Source organism: Abramis brama, assembly GCF_963993115.1.
Source record: "Abramis brama genome assembly, chromosome: 12".
NCBI classification, from domain to species: Eukaryota; Metazoa; Chordata; class Actinopteri; order Cypriniformes; family Leuciscidae; genus Abramis; species Abramis brama.
Genome location: NC_139974.1, coordinates 39,392,665 through 39,412,357, shown reverse-complemented (window position 1 = coordinate 39,412,357; position 19,693 = coordinate 39,392,665). Strand labels below are relative to the sequence as shown.

At 35.7% G+C, this 19,693-nt stretch overlaps 2 protein-coding genes across 2 annotated transcripts; both read right to left on the bottom strand.

The window, feature by feature from the left end:
- Positions 1-670: 670 nt before the first annotated feature.
- mapk15 (mitogen-activated protein kinase 15) lies at positions 671-12,058 on the bottom strand. The gene is made up of 14 exons (XM_084131162.1): positions 10,799-12,058; positions 9,786-9,884; positions 9,604-9,633; positions 8,992-9,082; positions 8,674-8,804; positions 8,421-8,584; positions 7,687-7,826; positions 7,499-7,556; positions 7,235-7,372; positions 6,370-6,475; positions 5,439-5,724; positions 2,959-3,065; positions 2,052-2,195; positions 671-1,105 (listed from the first exon to the last, which is right to left on the bottom strand). The coding sequence occupies exons 1-14, from the start codon at positions 10,865-10,867 to the stop codon at positions 920-922; spliced, it is 1,749 nt and encodes a 582-aa protein (XP_083987288.1). The 5' UTR covers positions 10,868-12,058; the 3' UTR covers positions 671-919.
- Positions 12,059-12,650: 592 nt separating this feature from the next.
- Positions 12,651-18,808, bottom strand: vps28 (VPS28 subunit of ESCRT-I). The gene is made up of 10 exons (XM_084130525.1): positions 18,754-18,808; positions 18,240-18,285; positions 18,109-18,137; positions 17,990-18,027; positions 17,752-17,841; positions 16,598-16,703; positions 15,860-15,961; positions 15,543-15,596; positions 14,799-14,890; positions 12,651-13,512 (listed from the first exon to the last, which is right to left on the bottom strand). The coding sequence occupies exons 2-10, from the start codon at positions 18,277-18,279 to the stop codon at positions 13,392-13,394; spliced, it is 672 nt and encodes a 223-aa protein (XP_083986651.1). The 5' UTR covers positions 18,280-18,285; positions 18,754-18,808; the 3' UTR covers positions 12,651-13,391.
- Between the last annotated feature and the right edge of the window lie 885 nt (positions 18,809-19,693).

The window sequence follows — 19,693 nt, the reverse complement described above, 5'->3', positions numbered from 1 at the left end:
ATCTTCACATGAGACTTTCCCATTGCGTAATTGTTGGAATGTTCTACAAATATCTACAAGAAAGACTCGAACATATGTTTAAAAGATAGGACAGATATTTAGATGAGACAGAAAATTTATTTTTATTGCGTTCAGGGGTTCTCGGTGACCAAAAGTGAGACGATGAGAGCGAGAAATGTGTTTAAAACTTAAATTAAGTTAAATATTATTCAAACCAGCTAGTTTAGTGTTAAACAATCTCTTGCAGATAGTAAATAACTAGTAAGTTTTGCATTATTCAAATGATCTAACAAAACAGGCAAAATGGTGTATGTAAAAAGGGAGAATTGATGACCTGCATGTTATTATTTAAAATAGTATGAAATATATTAATTTAATTCCAAAAATATTTTAGTTTGAAAAATAAAATCCTCTAAAGTAGTGGTTCTCAAACACTAATAATCTAATAAAAATAGTAATAGTAAAACACTAATAATTCTCACAAAATAATAACACACACACACACACATATATATATATATATATATATATATATATATATATACATACAATAAACATTTGTTTGGCGGCATTGGAGTCAAACCGGTTGAGAACCACTGCCCTAATAACCTTGATCGTTTAAGTTTTATTAACTGTTAAAGTTAAAGCCAAGAACATGGACACACATATTGCATAGATGTTCTCCACACGTTTAATAAATGTTTTCACCACATATTTACAAACAAGTCGTTGACACCTGAATTGAAAGTGATCAGAATAAAGTAATTGGCAGCACATATCTGTGTATCTTCCACAATGGCCATAATCTTCACAGCGTGTGATGACTATATAGTTTGCTTTTCATATGAAATCCACCATTTTTATTTGGTCTGGGAGATTCCAGTGACCGTCTCATGATCTCCAATCTCGCTCTTTACACCTAGTGGCAGTTCTTCAGTAGATTGTCCAGTCCGCTCTTGCTGATAGTCCCGTACGCCTGAGAGTAACTGCCTAGTTTTGCACGAGGATCCCCGGCCGCAGAAACGTTGGAATTACTCTGGAAAACCTTCTTGCTGAACCTCGGAGGAAGCTTGGCATCACGTGCATGCGAATTAGACCGCTGGTTCTGCACAGTGAGATATTAAGATATCATGAAGCATTCTGTGAGACATAGCATGTACGGTGAAGTATTTAAGGGCAAAGTTTTAGCATAACAAGAATACACACACTAGACGTCCTGATGTGTGTAAAACAGAGGGATTGTCAATATGGCACTGCTTTCAAAGCTTGAAATCAGGGTTTGAAATGAACTTTTTCACTAACTGGCCAATTTGGCTACTAAATTTTTTAGTTAAGCTAACCAAAAAAGAAAAGAATATATATATTTTTTTATTTTATCAAATTTTATTTTATATATATATATATATATATATATATATATATATATATATATATATATATATAATAAAATTTGGATTTCATACATTAATTTCTTCTTCAAACAAAATCTCCTCCCTTTCATCCACATCCTTTTCACCAAAAATGTATTTTAGGTGGACAGATCAATACAGCACAAAGAACATAAAATGTAGGATGTTGGAAAATAACAATGTCTTTTCTGTTAACCAAACACTTTTTAATCTTCTCTATTGCTTCAATGCAAATGAACAAGCGTGCCATTATGTGTTGTGTAGTGACGTTCATGTTCAAGTAAGCCAGATATGAGCAGATTCTGGGCAATACGCTGTATTTAATATATCATGATGACTCACGGGTTGAGTATTTGTGCTAAATCTGTGCAGATTTGGCTTACATGAACTTCCCCAGCAAAGTGAGTAAACATAAGTACTGTAACTCTCCAAATTGGCTAGTGATTTGACAGCGTTACCCGCCACAGTTGATTTTTACCCGCATTTGGCGCATGTTAATTTCAAACCCTGCTTGTAACATATTCAGACTCAACCAATGACTTGTGTTGGCCGGTTCAAAGTTCCCAGGTCAGAGTAAACAAGAGTGTTTTTATGCAAACTGGAAACATTTACAGTGAAATAGACCGATTTCTCTCCACTCACCAAGCGCGCAGAGGTGACGCATAACCCGGGGGAAACACAGGGTTCGTCCTTGCGAAACAGGGGATTATTTTGAGGCTGTGCGAGAGTGAGAGAGAAAGAGTGTGTGCGTCCCACAGGGGCCGAACGACCTCGTTGCTCCACATCCTGATGGAGAGAATGAACAAATAAAACATTTAAATTATGTAACCACCGTATAACCATTTACTGTCTTTAAATTATATTAAATGTACAGTGCCCCACTATGCTATTTTAGTTGTAGGAGTCTCCTATAATACCTTTACATGCTTCCAAGGTCAAAAACACTTTAATTTTCTCATAATATTAATTGCAGCATCAGCTCTTTTCTCACAGTGTCTGAAACGCTTCGATCAAGGATTCAGTCTCTTTAAACTCCGCCTCTCTGAGAGCTGCTCTGCTCTGATTGGTCAAACGACCCAGTCTGCTGTGATTGGTCAGAAAGCAAACGCTCATTATCATATCTGACTCTCAGCTCTTGACACACAGTGATACGAACAGTAACGATGGCGTGGGTTTCACCGTATCAACCTCATCAAAGTGGATTTGCTTTGTCAGCAGAAAACAGCGTCTTCTCGACATGAACAACACGAACCAAACTCTTCCAGTCTCAGATACACTACAGTGTTTGAGGGCGGGATTATGCAAATTTCTTACATTGTTACGTAGATATGTTACGGAAGTGAGAATGGAATTACTGACGACTTGTTTCAGGCAGTTCAGAATTGCTTCGTTCTTTTATTAAACAAAAACTTTGCAGACATTTTACATGCACAAACAGCTCTATTACACTCTGCATGAAAAGTCATATCCTAAAAAGAATAAAAGGGGCATTTTAAGTGTTAAACAGCTCTTATGTAAAATGAATATGAGGAGAGGCAGTGGGACGCACCACAGACCCATCAGCTCCATCTGTATGCGGGACAACACCAGGCTCCAGATTCCTTCTCCCAAACCGCTGAGGAGGAGACGGGTAGTGGGGCGGCTTTACTGAACCATCTGGAAAATACATGCATAATGCTTTTTATGGCCATCCAATGAGTAATATACTACCTTTCCAAAGTTTTGGGAGCTGGTACGATATTTTTGAAAGAATATCTTCTGCTCAAACATAAAAAACAGAAACAAAAATACAAAATAACTGTTTTATGTGAATGTATTATAAAATGTAATTTATTCCTGTGATCAAAGCTGTATTTTCAGCATCATTACTCCAGTCTTCAGTGTCACATGATCCTTCAGAAATCATTCTAATATGATGATTTGCTGATCAAGAAACATTTATGATTATGGTAACACTTTACAATAAGGTTCATTTGTTAACATTATCAATGTATTAACTAACATGAACTAACCATGACCAATACATTTGTTACAGTATTTATTCATCTTTGTTAACGTTAGTTAATAAAAATACAGCTGTTCATTGTTTGTTCACAGTGCATTAATTAATGTTAACAAGATTTTTAATAAAGTATTAGTAAATGTTAACATTAACCAAGATTTATAGATGCTGTATAAGTGCAGTTCATTATTAGTTCATGCTAACTATTAACTAATGAACCTTATTGTAAAGTGTTACCATGATTATTTTCATTTGTCAAAAATAGTTTTTTGAGGAAAACGTGACATTTTTTCTAGGATTCTTTGTACAGTTCAAAAGAACAACATTTATTTGAAACAGAAATATATTGTAAGATTATTAGATTATAAATGTTTTTACTGTCACTTATAAAAATTATTTCTGTCAAAAAAATCTTACTAATTTCAAACATTAGTGTATATTCTAAAACATCATGAAACCAGGACCTTCATTGACAGAAGCTATATGTGTATTGCACTTGATGGTGTGTATAGGGCCGCATTTACATTACATTACCATGATCGGAAATTACCCACAAACATGTAAGCAGGAAAAAAGATATTCTCAGATCGGTTTCTTAGGCCTCATTCATATGTGGGAATAAATCTGATATTGTCGGATACATGCATTTGCGTCTGCCATGTAAGCGGACAGATCGGATATTCCCCAGTCAATGCGAGTCGTACGTCATTAAAAAGAAACGGTGGTAAATGATGTCAACAACCGCGATCACATGACTCAGGCTGCAACAAGGGCCTTATGAGACCAATGTTTTGCTGACCATTAAAGATGGTGCGGAAAGCAAAAGCTTGTATTATCATTACATCTGTGTCGTCGCACCTTTACGGACTAAGTTTACCGGGTCAGTACGTTTACCTTGGGTTGTTTCACCAAGAGTATACTGTAAATGCAGATATCAGATATGGGTCACTTTTAAAAGAAGATGTAAGCTAGTCATCCAAAAATCAGATATATTCCACATATCGAAGACCTGGGCCCGTATTCATAAAGATTCTAAGAATCCTCTCAGAAAACTCTTAATTTAGCTTAAAAACTTTTATGTAGGAGTCTTAGCTTAAGAGCAATTCGGGACCGATCTGAGAGCAACTCTGAGTAAGGAAAAGACAAAAACTTTTATCTTAGTAAGGAGGCGGGGTTGACCCCGTTGCTATGTATGACACTATCTTTTGACGACTGTGATTGGTTGGTTGACCAAGAAGGAAAAAAAGAGTGATTTTAAGTATAGGGTCTATTCTAAGCCTTCACTTTGAAATTACATGCGTAATTTTTCCTATTTGACCGTTCACACACACACACACACACACACACACACATTATATATGTGTATATAAATCCTTTTTTTTTTTTTTACCATGCTGTTAATTTCCTATAAGGTATTTGATTGGCTTAGAATGATAAAAATTGTTCCACTCTTTCCAATTACACTGATTACTGGCATGTCTATTTAAGTGGTGGTTTGAATGTTGGTTTTAATGTATCAAACATGGAATTTTCCCAGTTGCCAAATATCGTAATGTAGTGATTACTTTCATTTCTGGCGCTATGGCATTTCTGCGCTGTGCTGGAGATATTAGCGTGTCTCTAATAAGATCAGTCTCAAACATGATCCCTGCACGATCTAATATATAGCTTCTTATTAACTCACTGTTATCCATCGTCTGCAACACATTTCTTCTCCCTCTTCGTCTTTCTGCCATTTTCTCCTCTGCTAAAGAAACTCTTAAGCCTCTTAAAAGTCCTCATCCGTGCTCCTAACAATTTTGAACTTAAGACCTCTTTTAAGGGTTAAGATGCTTTCTGAATTACTTTTTTCTTTACTAGGATTTTTTCTTCAATTTTAAGAGTAAACGCCCACATTTCTAAGAATTTTCTTAGAATTTTGTCACTAGGAGCTACTCTTTGCATTAAGATTCTTTATGAATACGGGCCCTGCAGTGTAAATGCGGCCTAAGCGTATTCAATGAATGTGTCTGTAAAACAGAACTCACTGGGCATGTGTGTGATGGGGTTATAGGAGGGTTTGCCTGCACTGGGGCTCAGTGTCGGGCTGGTGCTTTCGTGTGTTTGCTCAGGCCGACTGAGAGGTTTTGCAACAGCTCCATTATGGCTCTTCTTATCACTGGGAGATTTCCTCTCATCTACACAACCCTTGCCATCTCCATCTCTTTTGTCCAATCCACTGTCCTCGTCCACTTCTGCGGGCTTCTCCTCTAATTTCTGCCTGAAATTAGGTTGTTTTTGCATATGCCGACTGGCCCTTTTCTCCAGGATCATCTTTTGCAGGAGAAATTGGGAAGAAAGTCATTTTTAAGCATTTGGTATTATATTATGGAGTCAAGTTCAGTATGGAGTACCACAAGGCTCAGTACTAGGAACGTTGCTTTTCTACCCGTAGGATTTTTTAATATTTAATAATTTTTAAAGGCTGCATTTATTTGATAAAACACAGTTATACAATTTACAATAGCTGTTTTCTATGTGAATATATAGTAAAAAAATTATTCCGGTGATCAAAGCTGAATTTACTCCAGTCTTCAGTGTCACATGATCCTTCAGAAATCATTCTAATATGATGATTTGAGGATCAAGAAACATTTATGATTATTATCAGTGTTGAAAACTGTATAATATTTTTGTGGGAACTCTGATGCTTTTTTCAGTATTCTTTGATAAAGAGAAAGATCAAAAGAACAACATTTGAAATAGAAAACTTTTGTAACATTACAAATGTCACTTGTTTCAAAATGTTTCTTTGAAAGAAAAAACTGTCACTGTGACACAGCGTTTGTTAACATAACAGAGATCACATGACTGTGTGCACTCACAACATTATGACTGCTCTTGAGGGAAAGCATGAGGACAAAGGTCAAAATAAATCTGTGAAAATGAGGAAATAATGAATGAAAAGGTTCCACTCACCTCATAGAGTTTGTTTCTGTACTGAGTAACAGAGAGTTGGACGTCATCGTCCACCGGCAGAATGACATCATAGACCAAACCAGGCTCTCTGGCTGGGTTGTGAAACCTTGCGTGGAATATGGAAAGAAGATGAATATTTTTACTATTTTATTATTCAATCATCTATTTACTAATTAATTTTCTTGTTAATACTCATTTAATAATTATAAAACTCAAACCATTAGTCAATATCACTTACGGCCAAAATGAAAAACTAATTATACTTCTGTAATGAGATACACTCAATAAATAATTAATTGTTTCTCTCTTGTTTTTACATATGTTCATAATTTCTTTAACAGCCTTGGCATTTTTCATTGCATTATTATCATCACAAATAAAACAATTGACTCCCAGCACAAATACGGAATATGCTTCAACACATTTTTTAATAACATTTGAATAAAGGGTGAGGATGTAAATTTTCCCAGGCTGGACGTCACTGTCGGCCACTGCAGTACATTATTATTTACAATAGGGATGCACCAATATGAACATTTTGGCCGATACCAATAACCGATAATTCTTTATATTTGAAAGCCGATAACCGATATATCGGCCGATAAATTCCTTTTTGAAGTGATTCCAATCGTATTTAATGCATTTCAGAACCATCATGTTGAACAGTGCACATCTGAAGTGTCTCAGCTGAAGGAAATAATCCATTATTAATCAGCCTTAATATATCGGCCAAATTTTGTTATCAGGCCGATAACGATAACAGTAAAACTGAACATATATCGGCCGATACCGATATGGTGGTCGATATATCATGCATCCCTGAATTACAAACATTAAATAAGACACTACAGAAAGCGAAACGTACTTGGACACATAAGGGTGCTGAAGAGCTTCCTCTGCACTGAGTCTCTTGTCTGGATTGAAAACCAGCAGACGCTGCACTAAATCAAGGGCGTCAGGTGGAACGGATGCGGGCAGAATCTCATCTAATGGCACCTGTGGTCTAAACACACATCCACATCAAACATGATTATTATGTCAGCAGACTCATCATTCAAGTTTAGCTAAACATCCATTCATAGAGTTAATAATGCAGGCAAACTGTTAAACATTAACATACTTAACATACCTAAGCAGCATTCTCTGAATCACCGAAGGCCCATACTCTGATCTGATGGCCAACACGTCTGCAAAACAAAATCACACAAAGGCATATTAGTGAAGGTTTGTGTTTTTTAAGTAACTCTGAACACGCTTGTGGCTAGTTATTTTGGTTGTTGTCTGTAAGAACAAGCCTCATGTGAGATACGAACTCACCCTCTGTTGAAGGATGTGGAATTACGCTCAGGATTTTTTCGATTTGATTAATGGTAGACATCCCAGGGAAGAGTGGCTTGCCCAGGAGCATCTCTCCCAGAATGCAACCTATGCTCCACATGTCCACACCTTTTGTGTACCTGCAGGAAATATAGCAATCATTATCATAATATATTATATATTATGATTAACATTATAAGAAGTTATGTTATGCTCTTTTACAAAGTCTTGATGTTGTTTTCAGGCTCTACTAGAACAGGTTTTCCTGCTTGAATGTTGATTATTTTCCTCATATTCTCCATTGTTGCAGCTCCTCTCTTCCCAGTCTGTCAGTAACGCTCTGTTTAGTTCCTGTCTCTATGAAGCCCCTCCTTCTGAAAAGCACACTGTGCTCTGATTGGTCGGCTGGAGCAGTGTGTTGTGATTGGTCGAGCGCTTCGAGTGTGTTTGGGAAATGTCCCGCCCCTTACCATAACCGCCAGTTTAACACACTACTAACTAACTCAACCAGGCCCCGCCCCTTTATTCTGCGTATGGATTATTTAAATGAGGAATATTGTGACGTGTTCGTTCCCGGAAGAAACTCAAGACTACAATGGAGGCGTTTCAGGAGTTCAGAAACACTGACACTGATATAGAGAAGAACTGGAGCTTTTTCCTGCTCAAACAGCAACATTACAGACTAAAGAGAGATGGAAAAAAGCATTATAGGTCCTCTTTTAAAGGCCACGCACCTAATAGATCCAAGGAGAATTTCAGGGGCTCTGTACCATCGTGTCGCCACATACTCTGTCAAGGCAGGATTCACAGCATCCTCTTGGATCTGGTACAGAGATCTTGCCAAGCCAAAGTCGCACAGCTTCACGAAGCAATCTGAGTCTAGTAAGATGTTGGATGGCTTTAAGAAATGAAAATATAGACATAACTTCAATCAGAACTAATTTTCTAAGCATGAAGTAATATTAAAAGTTGAGTACAACGACATACCTTTTGGTCCCTGTGAATGACGTTGCCTGAATGAAGATATTTTGTTGCTTTAAGAAGCTGGTACATTACATAACGCTTATGAATGTCTTTTAATAGACTTCCTTTCTTTATTACTGCATGTAGGTCTGTGTCTGAAAAGAAAAGATTAGTTGGTGTGAATAAAGTATAAACAAAATCACCTACTGCCACCATCAATGTAATAATTACTAACACTTAGGGTAAGAACAATATCTTGGAAATATGAATATTGCCATAATATAGCCTAATTATTTTTAATCTAAAGGGAACACAGTGTGAAGTGCAAAGATGCTCTCCTACCCATGAATTCAAACACGAGGTAAATGTCTTTGTCGTTTTGGGCTCTGATGACATTTAGTAATTTAATTATGTTAGGATGATCCCCAAACTCCTGCAAAAGAGAAAAGAAGAGGGAAATTTGATAACATACCTTAACTATACACAGAACTTACTTTTTTTTATGTAGGCTACACAACAGTTCAAAAGTGTTTTTAACCGTTTTATTCAGCCAGGACAAATTAAACTGATCGAAAAGGGACAGTAAAAAAAATGTATAGGCTAATGTTACAAAAGATTTACATTTCAAATAAATGCTGTTCTTTTGAACTTCCTATTCATCAAATAATTTTTTATCACAATTTCCACAAAAATCTGAAGCAGCACAACTGTTTTCAACACTGATAATAATCATAAATGTTTCTTGAGCATCAAATCAGTACTATATACTCACATAGAAAACAGCTGTTTTTAATTGTAATAATATTTCAATGCAAAAACAATTTGCAAAAAAAAATGCAGCCTTGGTGAGCAGAAGAGATTTCTTTTAAATATCATATTATGGACCCAAAAAACAGTAGCTTAAATATATGGATTAAAACGAATTTGGATTCAAAGGTTTGGAAATATTCTTACCTGGAGGAGCATAATTTCTCTGAATGTTCTCTATGGGAAAATGGCAGAAAGAAATGTGCAATTTAACAATTTTTTACCTAATAATAACTGTCTTACTGTACCGTCACCTATTCACACATAGAACAATTCTATAATCGTACAGTATAGTATAGTAAATGCTATGTGTTTTACTTGTCTCTAACCTGAGCATCTGTTCGATTCCTAAAGGCATCAAAGATTTTCTTCACAGCGACAATCTCTCCTGTTTTTCTGTCCACTGCCTTCCAAACAATTCCATACGCCTGTGAGAAACGGATTTAAAAGTGCACTGTAAAAAACAGCTGACTGAAGGAAAACAGACTTGGTGTCTTGGAAGAGTTGCCATAAGACTCTCATTTAAGTCATTTGTGCAAACTGCAGTTTCAGTTTATTTACTGGACTGACGGATGAGAGATCAAGTTTAGGACACCTGTGATGTTTACAGATGGACATTATTAATAATCCTTATAGGGTGCACTCTCATTTTTAAAAGGATAGCTCACCCAAAAAATTAATTACTCACCCTCATGTCGTTCCGAAACTGTAAGACTTTTGTTCATCTTCGGGACACTTTTTGATGAAATCTGAGAGCTTTCTGTCTCTCCATTAGCAGCTACCAACTACCACTTTGACGCTTTAAAAAGTGATCGTAAAACTAATCCATATGAATCGAGAGGTTTAATCCAAATTTTCTGAAGAGACACGATCGCTTTATATGATGAACAGACTGAATTTAGGCTTTTATTCACATATAAAGCTCAAACGTGCTGCGTAACACGAGAATGAATTGATTCACGCACATCGAGTGAACATGCTTGAGCTTTCGTTTAACACGATGTGTGAGTTGATGACTGTTTATATGTGAATAAAAGCCTAATTATAATCTGTTTATCATATAAAGCGATGGTAGTTGCGTAACATGAAGGTGCGTAATAATAACAGAAATTTCATTTTTGGGTAACCCTTTAATTTCTTGAAAGTATAAACAGAAGAATCAGTCATCTGCATTAGTAACGTTACAGCAATTATTCCAAGCATATGATCACGTTACTGTGCAAAACAACACATTGCAGAAACAATAACTCATGATATCTGGATTAGTGCAGATGCTGTCTGCTTATTATATAACTCAGTTTTTATCTTGGCTCTTTTTAAAAACACAGAATAGACAACTTACCCCTTTTCCAAGTCTTCTCTTGATGTCATACTTCAAGCTAATGTGTTGTTCCACCTCTGTGATGTTCATCCCGTCTTTTACCTGTTTTACCACTTATGATGTTTTGATCATGGCAGGAATACAATCCTGGCTGTCTGATGAATGCAGGATTGTCCCAATATATATTTAATAAACGAAAACTTCACTCGATTACCTAGGAGTTTACTTTCCTTGGTGATATGCCGAATACAAAACATGTGAATACGCCTTAATCTTAATCACTGTTGACAATCCAAACATTTGAACGGAGTTACATAAAATCTAAACCCGACCTGTTGCAAATAAGAACAAGTGTTTATGTCGTTTGGACTTCACCATTAATATCATAGAGAATCGATGGACTGCTAAAAAGATAAGCATTACTTGGGTTTGTAATTGTTTGTCACCATAGAGACGCAACTATGCAAAGGACGCAATCTCTTAAAGGGGACCTATTATGCCCCTTTTCACAAGATGTAAAATAATTCTCTGATGTCCCCAGAGTGTGTATGTGAAGTTTTAGCTCAAAATACCCAACAGAATTTTATTTACAGCACGTTTAAATCAGCATTTTTTGGGTCTGTGAAAAACGCACTGTTTTAGTCCTTCTCCTTTAAATGCTAATGAGCTGCTGGTTCACGTCACAGGGGGCGGAGCCTAAGCAGCCGCGATCAGAGTTAGAACAGGGAAGATGATAATAATAAAACAGACAGTCACAGTAATGGTGTTCATTTCGACCATAAAAATGCCTGCAGAGTCAGAGAATATATGCTGTATGGAGTTGGAAAAGGTATAGTTTAGTTTAATTACGATTATAACCTATTTGGCATTGCTTGTATACACTATTAATGCAAGCCTGCTGTAGGACTCCGTCTGACGATCTAATTGTCTGAATGATGACACAAAATATACTGATGAGTTTAATAAAGCTTACTGTATGTCACACAAAAGATGAAGCATCAGTTTTTCTTCAGAAAATCACTGTTACAGCTGAGTAAACAGTATAAGAAGTGCATACGTAACTTACATAAATTTCTGTAGAGTTGAGGGAGCATTTTTTTTTTAAAACAAAATGAATCCACCTCGTCTTCAGTGGCTGGCAGATTTCAAGAGTAAATAAAGAGAGCTATGTGAATGAATACATCCAGCTACACCTTCAACGCTATCACTGTAGGGTGGTTGTGTACACACACTGCCAACACACATTTATGTCCAAACACCATACAAAAGTGAATTTTGCATAATAGGTCCCCTTTAAAGGAGCCGCACGTTTTCTGAAGATGGGGTCACGTGACCAGCGAAATATCGGCGACAAGTAATATTAGTCCAGTCATTTTAAGCCAAAATGGGGGTCAACCTTGAACAAATTGCAACAGAAGCAAACTCAACTGATTTTGTATCTTCAATATGTCCTGAGTAAGGGGAAAAAAGCCCGAAGAATCCTATTAGGGGAAAGTTTCGAAAAAGACCCAAATATAGCCTATTCATTCTTTTTCTCACATGAATAGGGTAAACATTTTAACCTTTAGATATCACCATGAAAATAACTGAATTGATTACTTACATCAAGACAAACAAAAAATGTATTACAAGTTTTTTTAAAAATTGTTTGTTACATGGACAAACGGAGAATAATCTAATTACGTGAGCTAATTTGCATAAATACCACAACAGATCTAAACATTGGGTCTAGCCAGGTGAAAATTTCATGCTGAATCTTGTTGACATATATAACAGTAAAATACTTAATGTTAAGGTCTGAATGGAACCCATTTAGGCTACCCATGAGCATTAATACATACAGGCAGGAACATCACACATACAAATGGGCAAATTGTTTTTGAAAGTTATGTGGTTTATTTCAAAACTATTGTATTTACAATGGTCATTTAATAATAAATATGACTTATTACATAATGGTAAAGTAGACCAACACCATGCCAAGGAAAGAGTACACCAAGTTCTTAATCAAGCTCTGTTATAAAAGTCAAGTTTATCAACCAACAAATGTTAGAGTACTGTAAATGAGTGCAATTAAAACCATCTCATTTAAATACTGGAAAAATATATTTTAACAGAGCGTAAATGTGAAGCTGGGGAAACTATATTATACATTTAAAATAAAATGCAGTACTGAGAATTCAGTATCAAACCTTGCTCTATAATATACAGCATTATGAGATCCATAAACTATCAACTTATATGTAATTTAACAGAGACCAAATGTATTATATGTATTAATAGAGACCAGTATATTTCCCCTTCCTATACGTGTACGTATTCGCTATTGCAAGCCTAATGATCGGGTCATCTAGAGAACACTTTCTAATGACCAAACGATCGGAAAAAAAAGCTTTCAATTTAAAAAAAAAAAATACTACTTTGAAAGAGAACAAATCTGTGAACAATATAATGCTAATTGTATTAGTGAACAAGGTAAGCCTTAGTAAACACAACAGTACTCTAATTGGTTTTGAGGTTCCTTCATTGAGATCTAAAGAGCCATAGGCAAAATAGGGGAAATGAAACAAAGGTTTGATAAAAAGCTGGTGAAGAGAAGATCATAGAGGAGCATTTAAGACGAGTGCAAGAAACGGTTGAAGGCGTTGTAGGCGGACTCCAGGTCAAACAGCATCTGGCGAACCTGGGAGTCATCCAGCTCATCAGATGCAGACATGCTGCTTAGTGTGGTTAACCTGTGAGGAACAAGGCGACAGTGTTCACATGCACACCAGAACACTGAGAACTCACAGAAATCAGATCATGGAAATAACCTGTTATCCAGGTTTGCATGCAAATCAATGACTAAAAATAGTCCATTCACCTATTGACTTTTATTGCAATTTTTTCGTTTACGATTTTAAAATTGATTTTTTAATTACAGAATCGATATTAATTCAAATTAAATTGCTATATTTAATTGCTATATTGCGAGGTGGACAGACGTCATGCACTTTTGTTGGAAATGTGTCGTTATCTATGAGTTTTAAGTGATGTAATATCACTCTCAAGCATCACAAGCTCAATTGTAATCATGTGTATCAATATATCGCAATACAAAAATGCAACAATATGCATCATGGATAGTATATAGTTCACCCAAAAAAAAAATTACTGTGAGAGAAAAAATTCAAGTTTTCAGAGTTTTAGTGTCAGTACTACATTAAACTACTATATATAATGTTGAATATAATGTATAATAATGCAACGGGGGAATATTTGTGGGTTCTGATAATGCCAAATGTCTTGTTACCAGTAAAAAGTGTCCTACATTATTTGAAATATATCTAGTGAGTGACAGTGCAAGCATATTCGTCTAAAGTAATGATCTATTTTCAGCTTCAGAATCATGAATATTTTTATTCTGGTGTCTCTATTGTCCTGTGCATTGGGTTATCAACACCAAGTCCAAGTCTATTCATTTACACCCACGATGTAATACCAAATTTAGCATTTTAATCAACAGTTCATTTTTTGTTAACCTTTTTCCATATGTCTTGGAGTATCGCAATAACGTATTGAGTTCAGTATCGTCGTGATATGTATTTAATCATGACATGAGGGTATCGCTACACCCCTAAGTGTTTCCCATATATTCAATTATTTCTGGTGGCCTGCCACAATATCAATAAACTATGATTTATTCCTGTGATCAAAGCTGAATTTTAATTTTTCAGCATCATTACTCCAGTCTTCAGTGTCACATGATCCTTCAGAAATCATTCTGATATGATGATTTTGATGCTCAAGAAACATTTATGATTATTATCAATGTTGAAATCTATAATATTTTTTGTGGAAAACGTGATGCATCTATTTTTTTCAGGATTCTTTGATTAGAAAGTTCAAAAGAACAGCATTTATTTGAAATAGAATCTTTTGTAACATTTTAAATGTCTTTACTGTTGCTTTTGATTAATTTTATGCATCCTTGCTGAATAAAAGTATTAAATGTCTTTCCCTAAAATGAATCTAGGCTCACCAGAGGCTGACTTTGTCTTTGGCCTCTGAATCTGGAGGCATGTTGCTCATCCGGTTCATGGTCTCCATGAGCTCCCTCAGATCAGGCTGGATCTACAAAACAATATTCTCACTCATATAATCAAACCATAAAATCAGGGAAAGAAACTTAAAGGGATATTTCATCGCTGGAAAGATGAATGTGTATTTAAATTGGGTCATTTATGTAATAGAAATGTGAAATTATTTTAGTAGTTGGTGCCTTCTAGACTGAGAAAAGCCAGAAAATGTATTTTTGGCTCATGTGGATGAAAGACTACAACTCCCAGAATGCACTTGCTTCACGAGGCCCTACGAGGCCACTCCCAAGCCACGCCTACCGGTTACAGAGGGCAGTGTCGGGAGAAATGATACAACTAGGCCACTAGTCGACTCGAAACTGAAAAGACGCCGTTTCATCGTGAGATCCCCCTATGGGCGGGTTGAAGACATGCGGAACGAGCGCCTCCTACTGGCTGGAGTCTCTCACCTCTGGACAGAAAAGCCTCAGATGACGATAAATGACGAGTTTTGCGTCACCTGAGGTTTTCTTCCAGACACACAATACAGAAATCTCTCGTCTCAGGGGGACATGAAGGAGGGAAGCACGGTCATTCGAAAATACTACCGGGTTTCTACTGATACAAAGCTTAATGCTAATCGGTGAAGTATCCCTTTAATAACACTGTTAATCTAATTAAGCTGATGTCGTCAGTGAAATGACTACCTCATCCATGGCCCGAATCTCAAGTCGAAGTTTGTCCATCACTGTGATAAAGAGCTGCAGAGGAGAAACACAAAGGTTAATAAACATGGTATAGGAGCAGATCTTGCCACTTATTATCAGTGCCAAGTATTTATTTTATGCACCACATACTCTACTGTGACAAATTACATTTGGCATTATTTATTCTAGTCTGAGCAAATCTCCTTAATGCAGCTGCTGAAACAAGAAGGAATCCTCCGTGCTCAATCGATAAACACTGGCTTTAACTCAAGAAAAGCTGTTAATTCAAAGCTGCATTAAGAGTTCAAGATACATACAGAAACGATGTCTGCAATGCAGCGGTTCAGGTTGCCCTTGTCATCCTTAATGGTGATTGGTCGATCCTCTTTGATCCTCTCCATAGCCAGTGGACAGTCCAGCTGCCAGAGACACAAGAGAAAACATATGATTGATATACAGTCAAACCAAATTTTATTCAGACACCTTCAACATTTCTCACATTATCACAGTTTATTCGCTATAGTTTAGAAAATGGTAATAAAATATGAGCAGAACTCAGTTGATATTTGACTGGTTTTGTCCGTCCTTCTGTTAGACTGTCTCACACATGAATTATGTTGAATATCTGTCAGCTGTTAAATTTAACTACACAATTAGATAATACCAGTTTAGCTCAACCAATCACCAAGCAATGCTTCATTGTGTTCAGTCTGTGTGTAAAAAGAGCATTAGCAATTAAAGAAAACACACTTCAGCAAAACATGATCAGCTCAAAGTGTCTGAATCATTTTTGCTCCCTAATCCTTTTTGTCACTGGTAGTCACTGTATGAAGAATATTTGGGTATAATATGTCACAGTTTACTTTATTTCACTTACATAAATTAACTATAGTGTCCTGCACACACTAGTGAAAAAAATTATCAAAAATGATATCTGGTGTGTGAATAATGTTTGGTTTGACTGTATATAGTGGTGCACTGGACCAATACTTCACTAACCAAAGATACTAAGAGACAAAGAATTTAGAGTTACTTATCAGTAAAATAAGCTATACCCTGTATTTCCGACAGAAGTCATCGATGGAGCCCACATCTGATCCCTGGACTTGTTTGAAAGCAGCCTTGTACTGGACAAGCAATCTTGAGCAAGCTCCTGTATATCTGAGAAAACAAAGCAAATGTGTATTATATATGGACAGATGCTGTGTCAGTAAGGGTGGGGTCACATTAGCGGAAGTTCACAGGCAAAAAAGGGCCATTGAAACAAAAGAGTTTAATTAACAATATATGGCGTTTCCTGTGTTTTTCATTCTTGGTATTCATCCAGATAACTGGAATATTAAAAAAGACAACCAGGCATTGTAGAATACACATGTCTATCATGTCAAACGGCTCATCGCCATTTATTGGAAAAAGAAAGAAAGCCCTACTATAATTTGATGGTTAAGAGAAATATCTTCATGCATTGCAATGGAGAAGATAACCTATATTCTTAAGGGTAAAGACGACAGATTTAAGAGGGTCTGGAGTCCCTTTTTATTATTTATTGAACATGGGGATGTTAGCGATATAATAGAGGAGGAGCAAAATGCTTGATTCATATGAAAATATATTTTAATGTGCACTATATTTACCCTTATCATATCTGTGGCTATTATTGATTGCAATGTATTGTTAACTCTGACTTCTAAAGTACATACTGTATTATCCAGTGTTGGTTTGTGCTATTGCACTTTTCATGTAATATGAGCCCCGGTGTTTGTTTGTTTTTGTACACTATATGTAATTGTTCAAGAAAATCTAATAAAAAAATCAGCATTTAAAAAGAAGAGGGGAAAAAGAGGACCATTGTCTCTTGTCAATAGAATAGCGATGTATAAAGGCTAGCTCACACAAGTCACTTTCAAACCAATCAGCTTTCTGTTGAATCTGCGCAGAAATATTTTGCATGGATTCATATTGAAACGACAGTAAATTCATTCAGATTCATATTGAACTACAGTAAATGTGACCATACCTTAAAGGTATAGTGGAGGATCTTTCCGATTTTAGATAAGACCCGCCCTCTCCACTTTTTGAATAAGTTTGATTGATTCACCAGAATGATTGACAATTAGGAGGACCAATAGTATAGGTGATCCACCCGGAAGTAAAAAATCCTCCGCTATACCTTTAAATCATGACATTTTGCACAAACAAAGTAACTCACTCGTTTGGAGTCACGCAGTCCTTAATGTAGGCTTTCTCCAGCGCCTGGAGGGTTTTGACCACAGCAAACAACTCTGCCATGTTGTCATACCTTTCAAAATTAAATAAAAAGGACATTAAATGCAACCTAATCACATAATCAGCATCCGACATTGTCTTTACGGTGACGTTAATTAGTATGACAAATAAAGCAGCTCAAAAATAGCCCCAGCTGAACAACATGATGTCAGATAACTTACTTTTCCCTTTCTCTGGCATTTTTGTACAATTTCACTTCCTGTAACAGACAAAGACAGTCATTTAAAGAAGAAAATAAATGACAGTGAGTCAGAAAACGGTGCACAATCTAACATTTTACCTCATACAGTTCTTGCTTGTTGGCAGGGGCTGGTTAAGTTAAAGCAGAAAGGGAAAACAGAGATATGAAATCCTGATAATATGTGAAAATATGAAAGAATGAGATGCTTAGATTGATTTTTCCCATCTCACCTCCTCCCATCACTCCAGAAGCAGGTATTCCATGAAACATGATGAACTACAAAACAATCAAGAGACAATCAGATCATTATGTTTTTGTTTTAGCCACGAGCCAGTACTTTTCTCAAAGAAACGAATGATTGTTTATCAAAACGTAACTTACTGATCTGATCTCAAACACAGGAAATACCATTCAAACTTATAGAGAGACAGACAACATGTGTGACTAAACAGATGCTAGACATTAAACGAGCTGTTTGACGCCAGGTAAATGGTGGATCGAGTTTATTATACAACAGCTGATTTTGTTTTGTTTATTTCGTGAGCGATGCTAGCTCAGGCAACTAGCTTCGATTTAGCTTTCATTCCGCTGAAAGTGTAAACGCCACACTGATGTCTTTCACTAATTCCCACCTTATATAAGTATATAACGCTAATGTGATTATGAAATTACGTATTATTAAAATATTAAAGGGGTTTTAAACACAAAAAAACGCACCAGGAAGATAAAAAAGAATTCGCTCACCCTTATATTGACGTCACCACTGCAAACTGACGTGAAGTCGCCGGATGATTTCGTAACATCCTGTTTTATTTTATTTCTTCATTACAACAATATACTTATGCAAATAATATATATTATATTTAATCTCAACTCTAAAGTGATAGGAATAATTATTTATTCAATTTGACATTCAAAGAAAACTAACATTTATGCGCAAGTTACATGGTGAGGGTTGCCAAGTCCCTCTAATATTGCCACACTGCTAAATATAAACCGTGCTTTATTGACTCAGTTCTGAAATACAACTACTTTATAGTATAGTATATTATATATTTATTTAAATTATCATTCAAAGAACACTAACATTTATGCGCACGTTTCATGGTGAGGGTTGCCATTGCCAAGACCTTTTCATATTTCCACACTAATAAATATACAGCTTTATTGACTCAGTTATTAAATATAACTACTTTATAGAATAATAACTGTTTTATATAGTATATTATTTATTTATTTAATTTAACATTCAAAGAAAACTAACATTTATTATGTGTATGTTTCGGTGAGGGTTGCCATTGCCAAGTCCCTTTAATATTTCCACACTAATAAATATACCAGCTTTATTGACTCAGTTATGAAATATAACTACTTTATAGAATAATAACTGTTTTATATAGTATATTATTTATTTATTTAATTTAACATTCAAAGAAAACTAACATTTATTACGTGTATGTTTCGGTGAGGGTTGCCATTGCCAAGTCCCTTTAATATTTCCACACTAATAAATATACCTGCTTTATTGACTCAGTTATGAAATATAACTACTTTATAGAAATAATAACTGTTTTATATAGTATATTATTTATTTTATTTAACATTCAAAGAAAACTAACATTTACGTGTACGTTTCGGTGAGGGTTGCCATTGCCAAGTCCCTTTAATGTTTCCACACTAATAA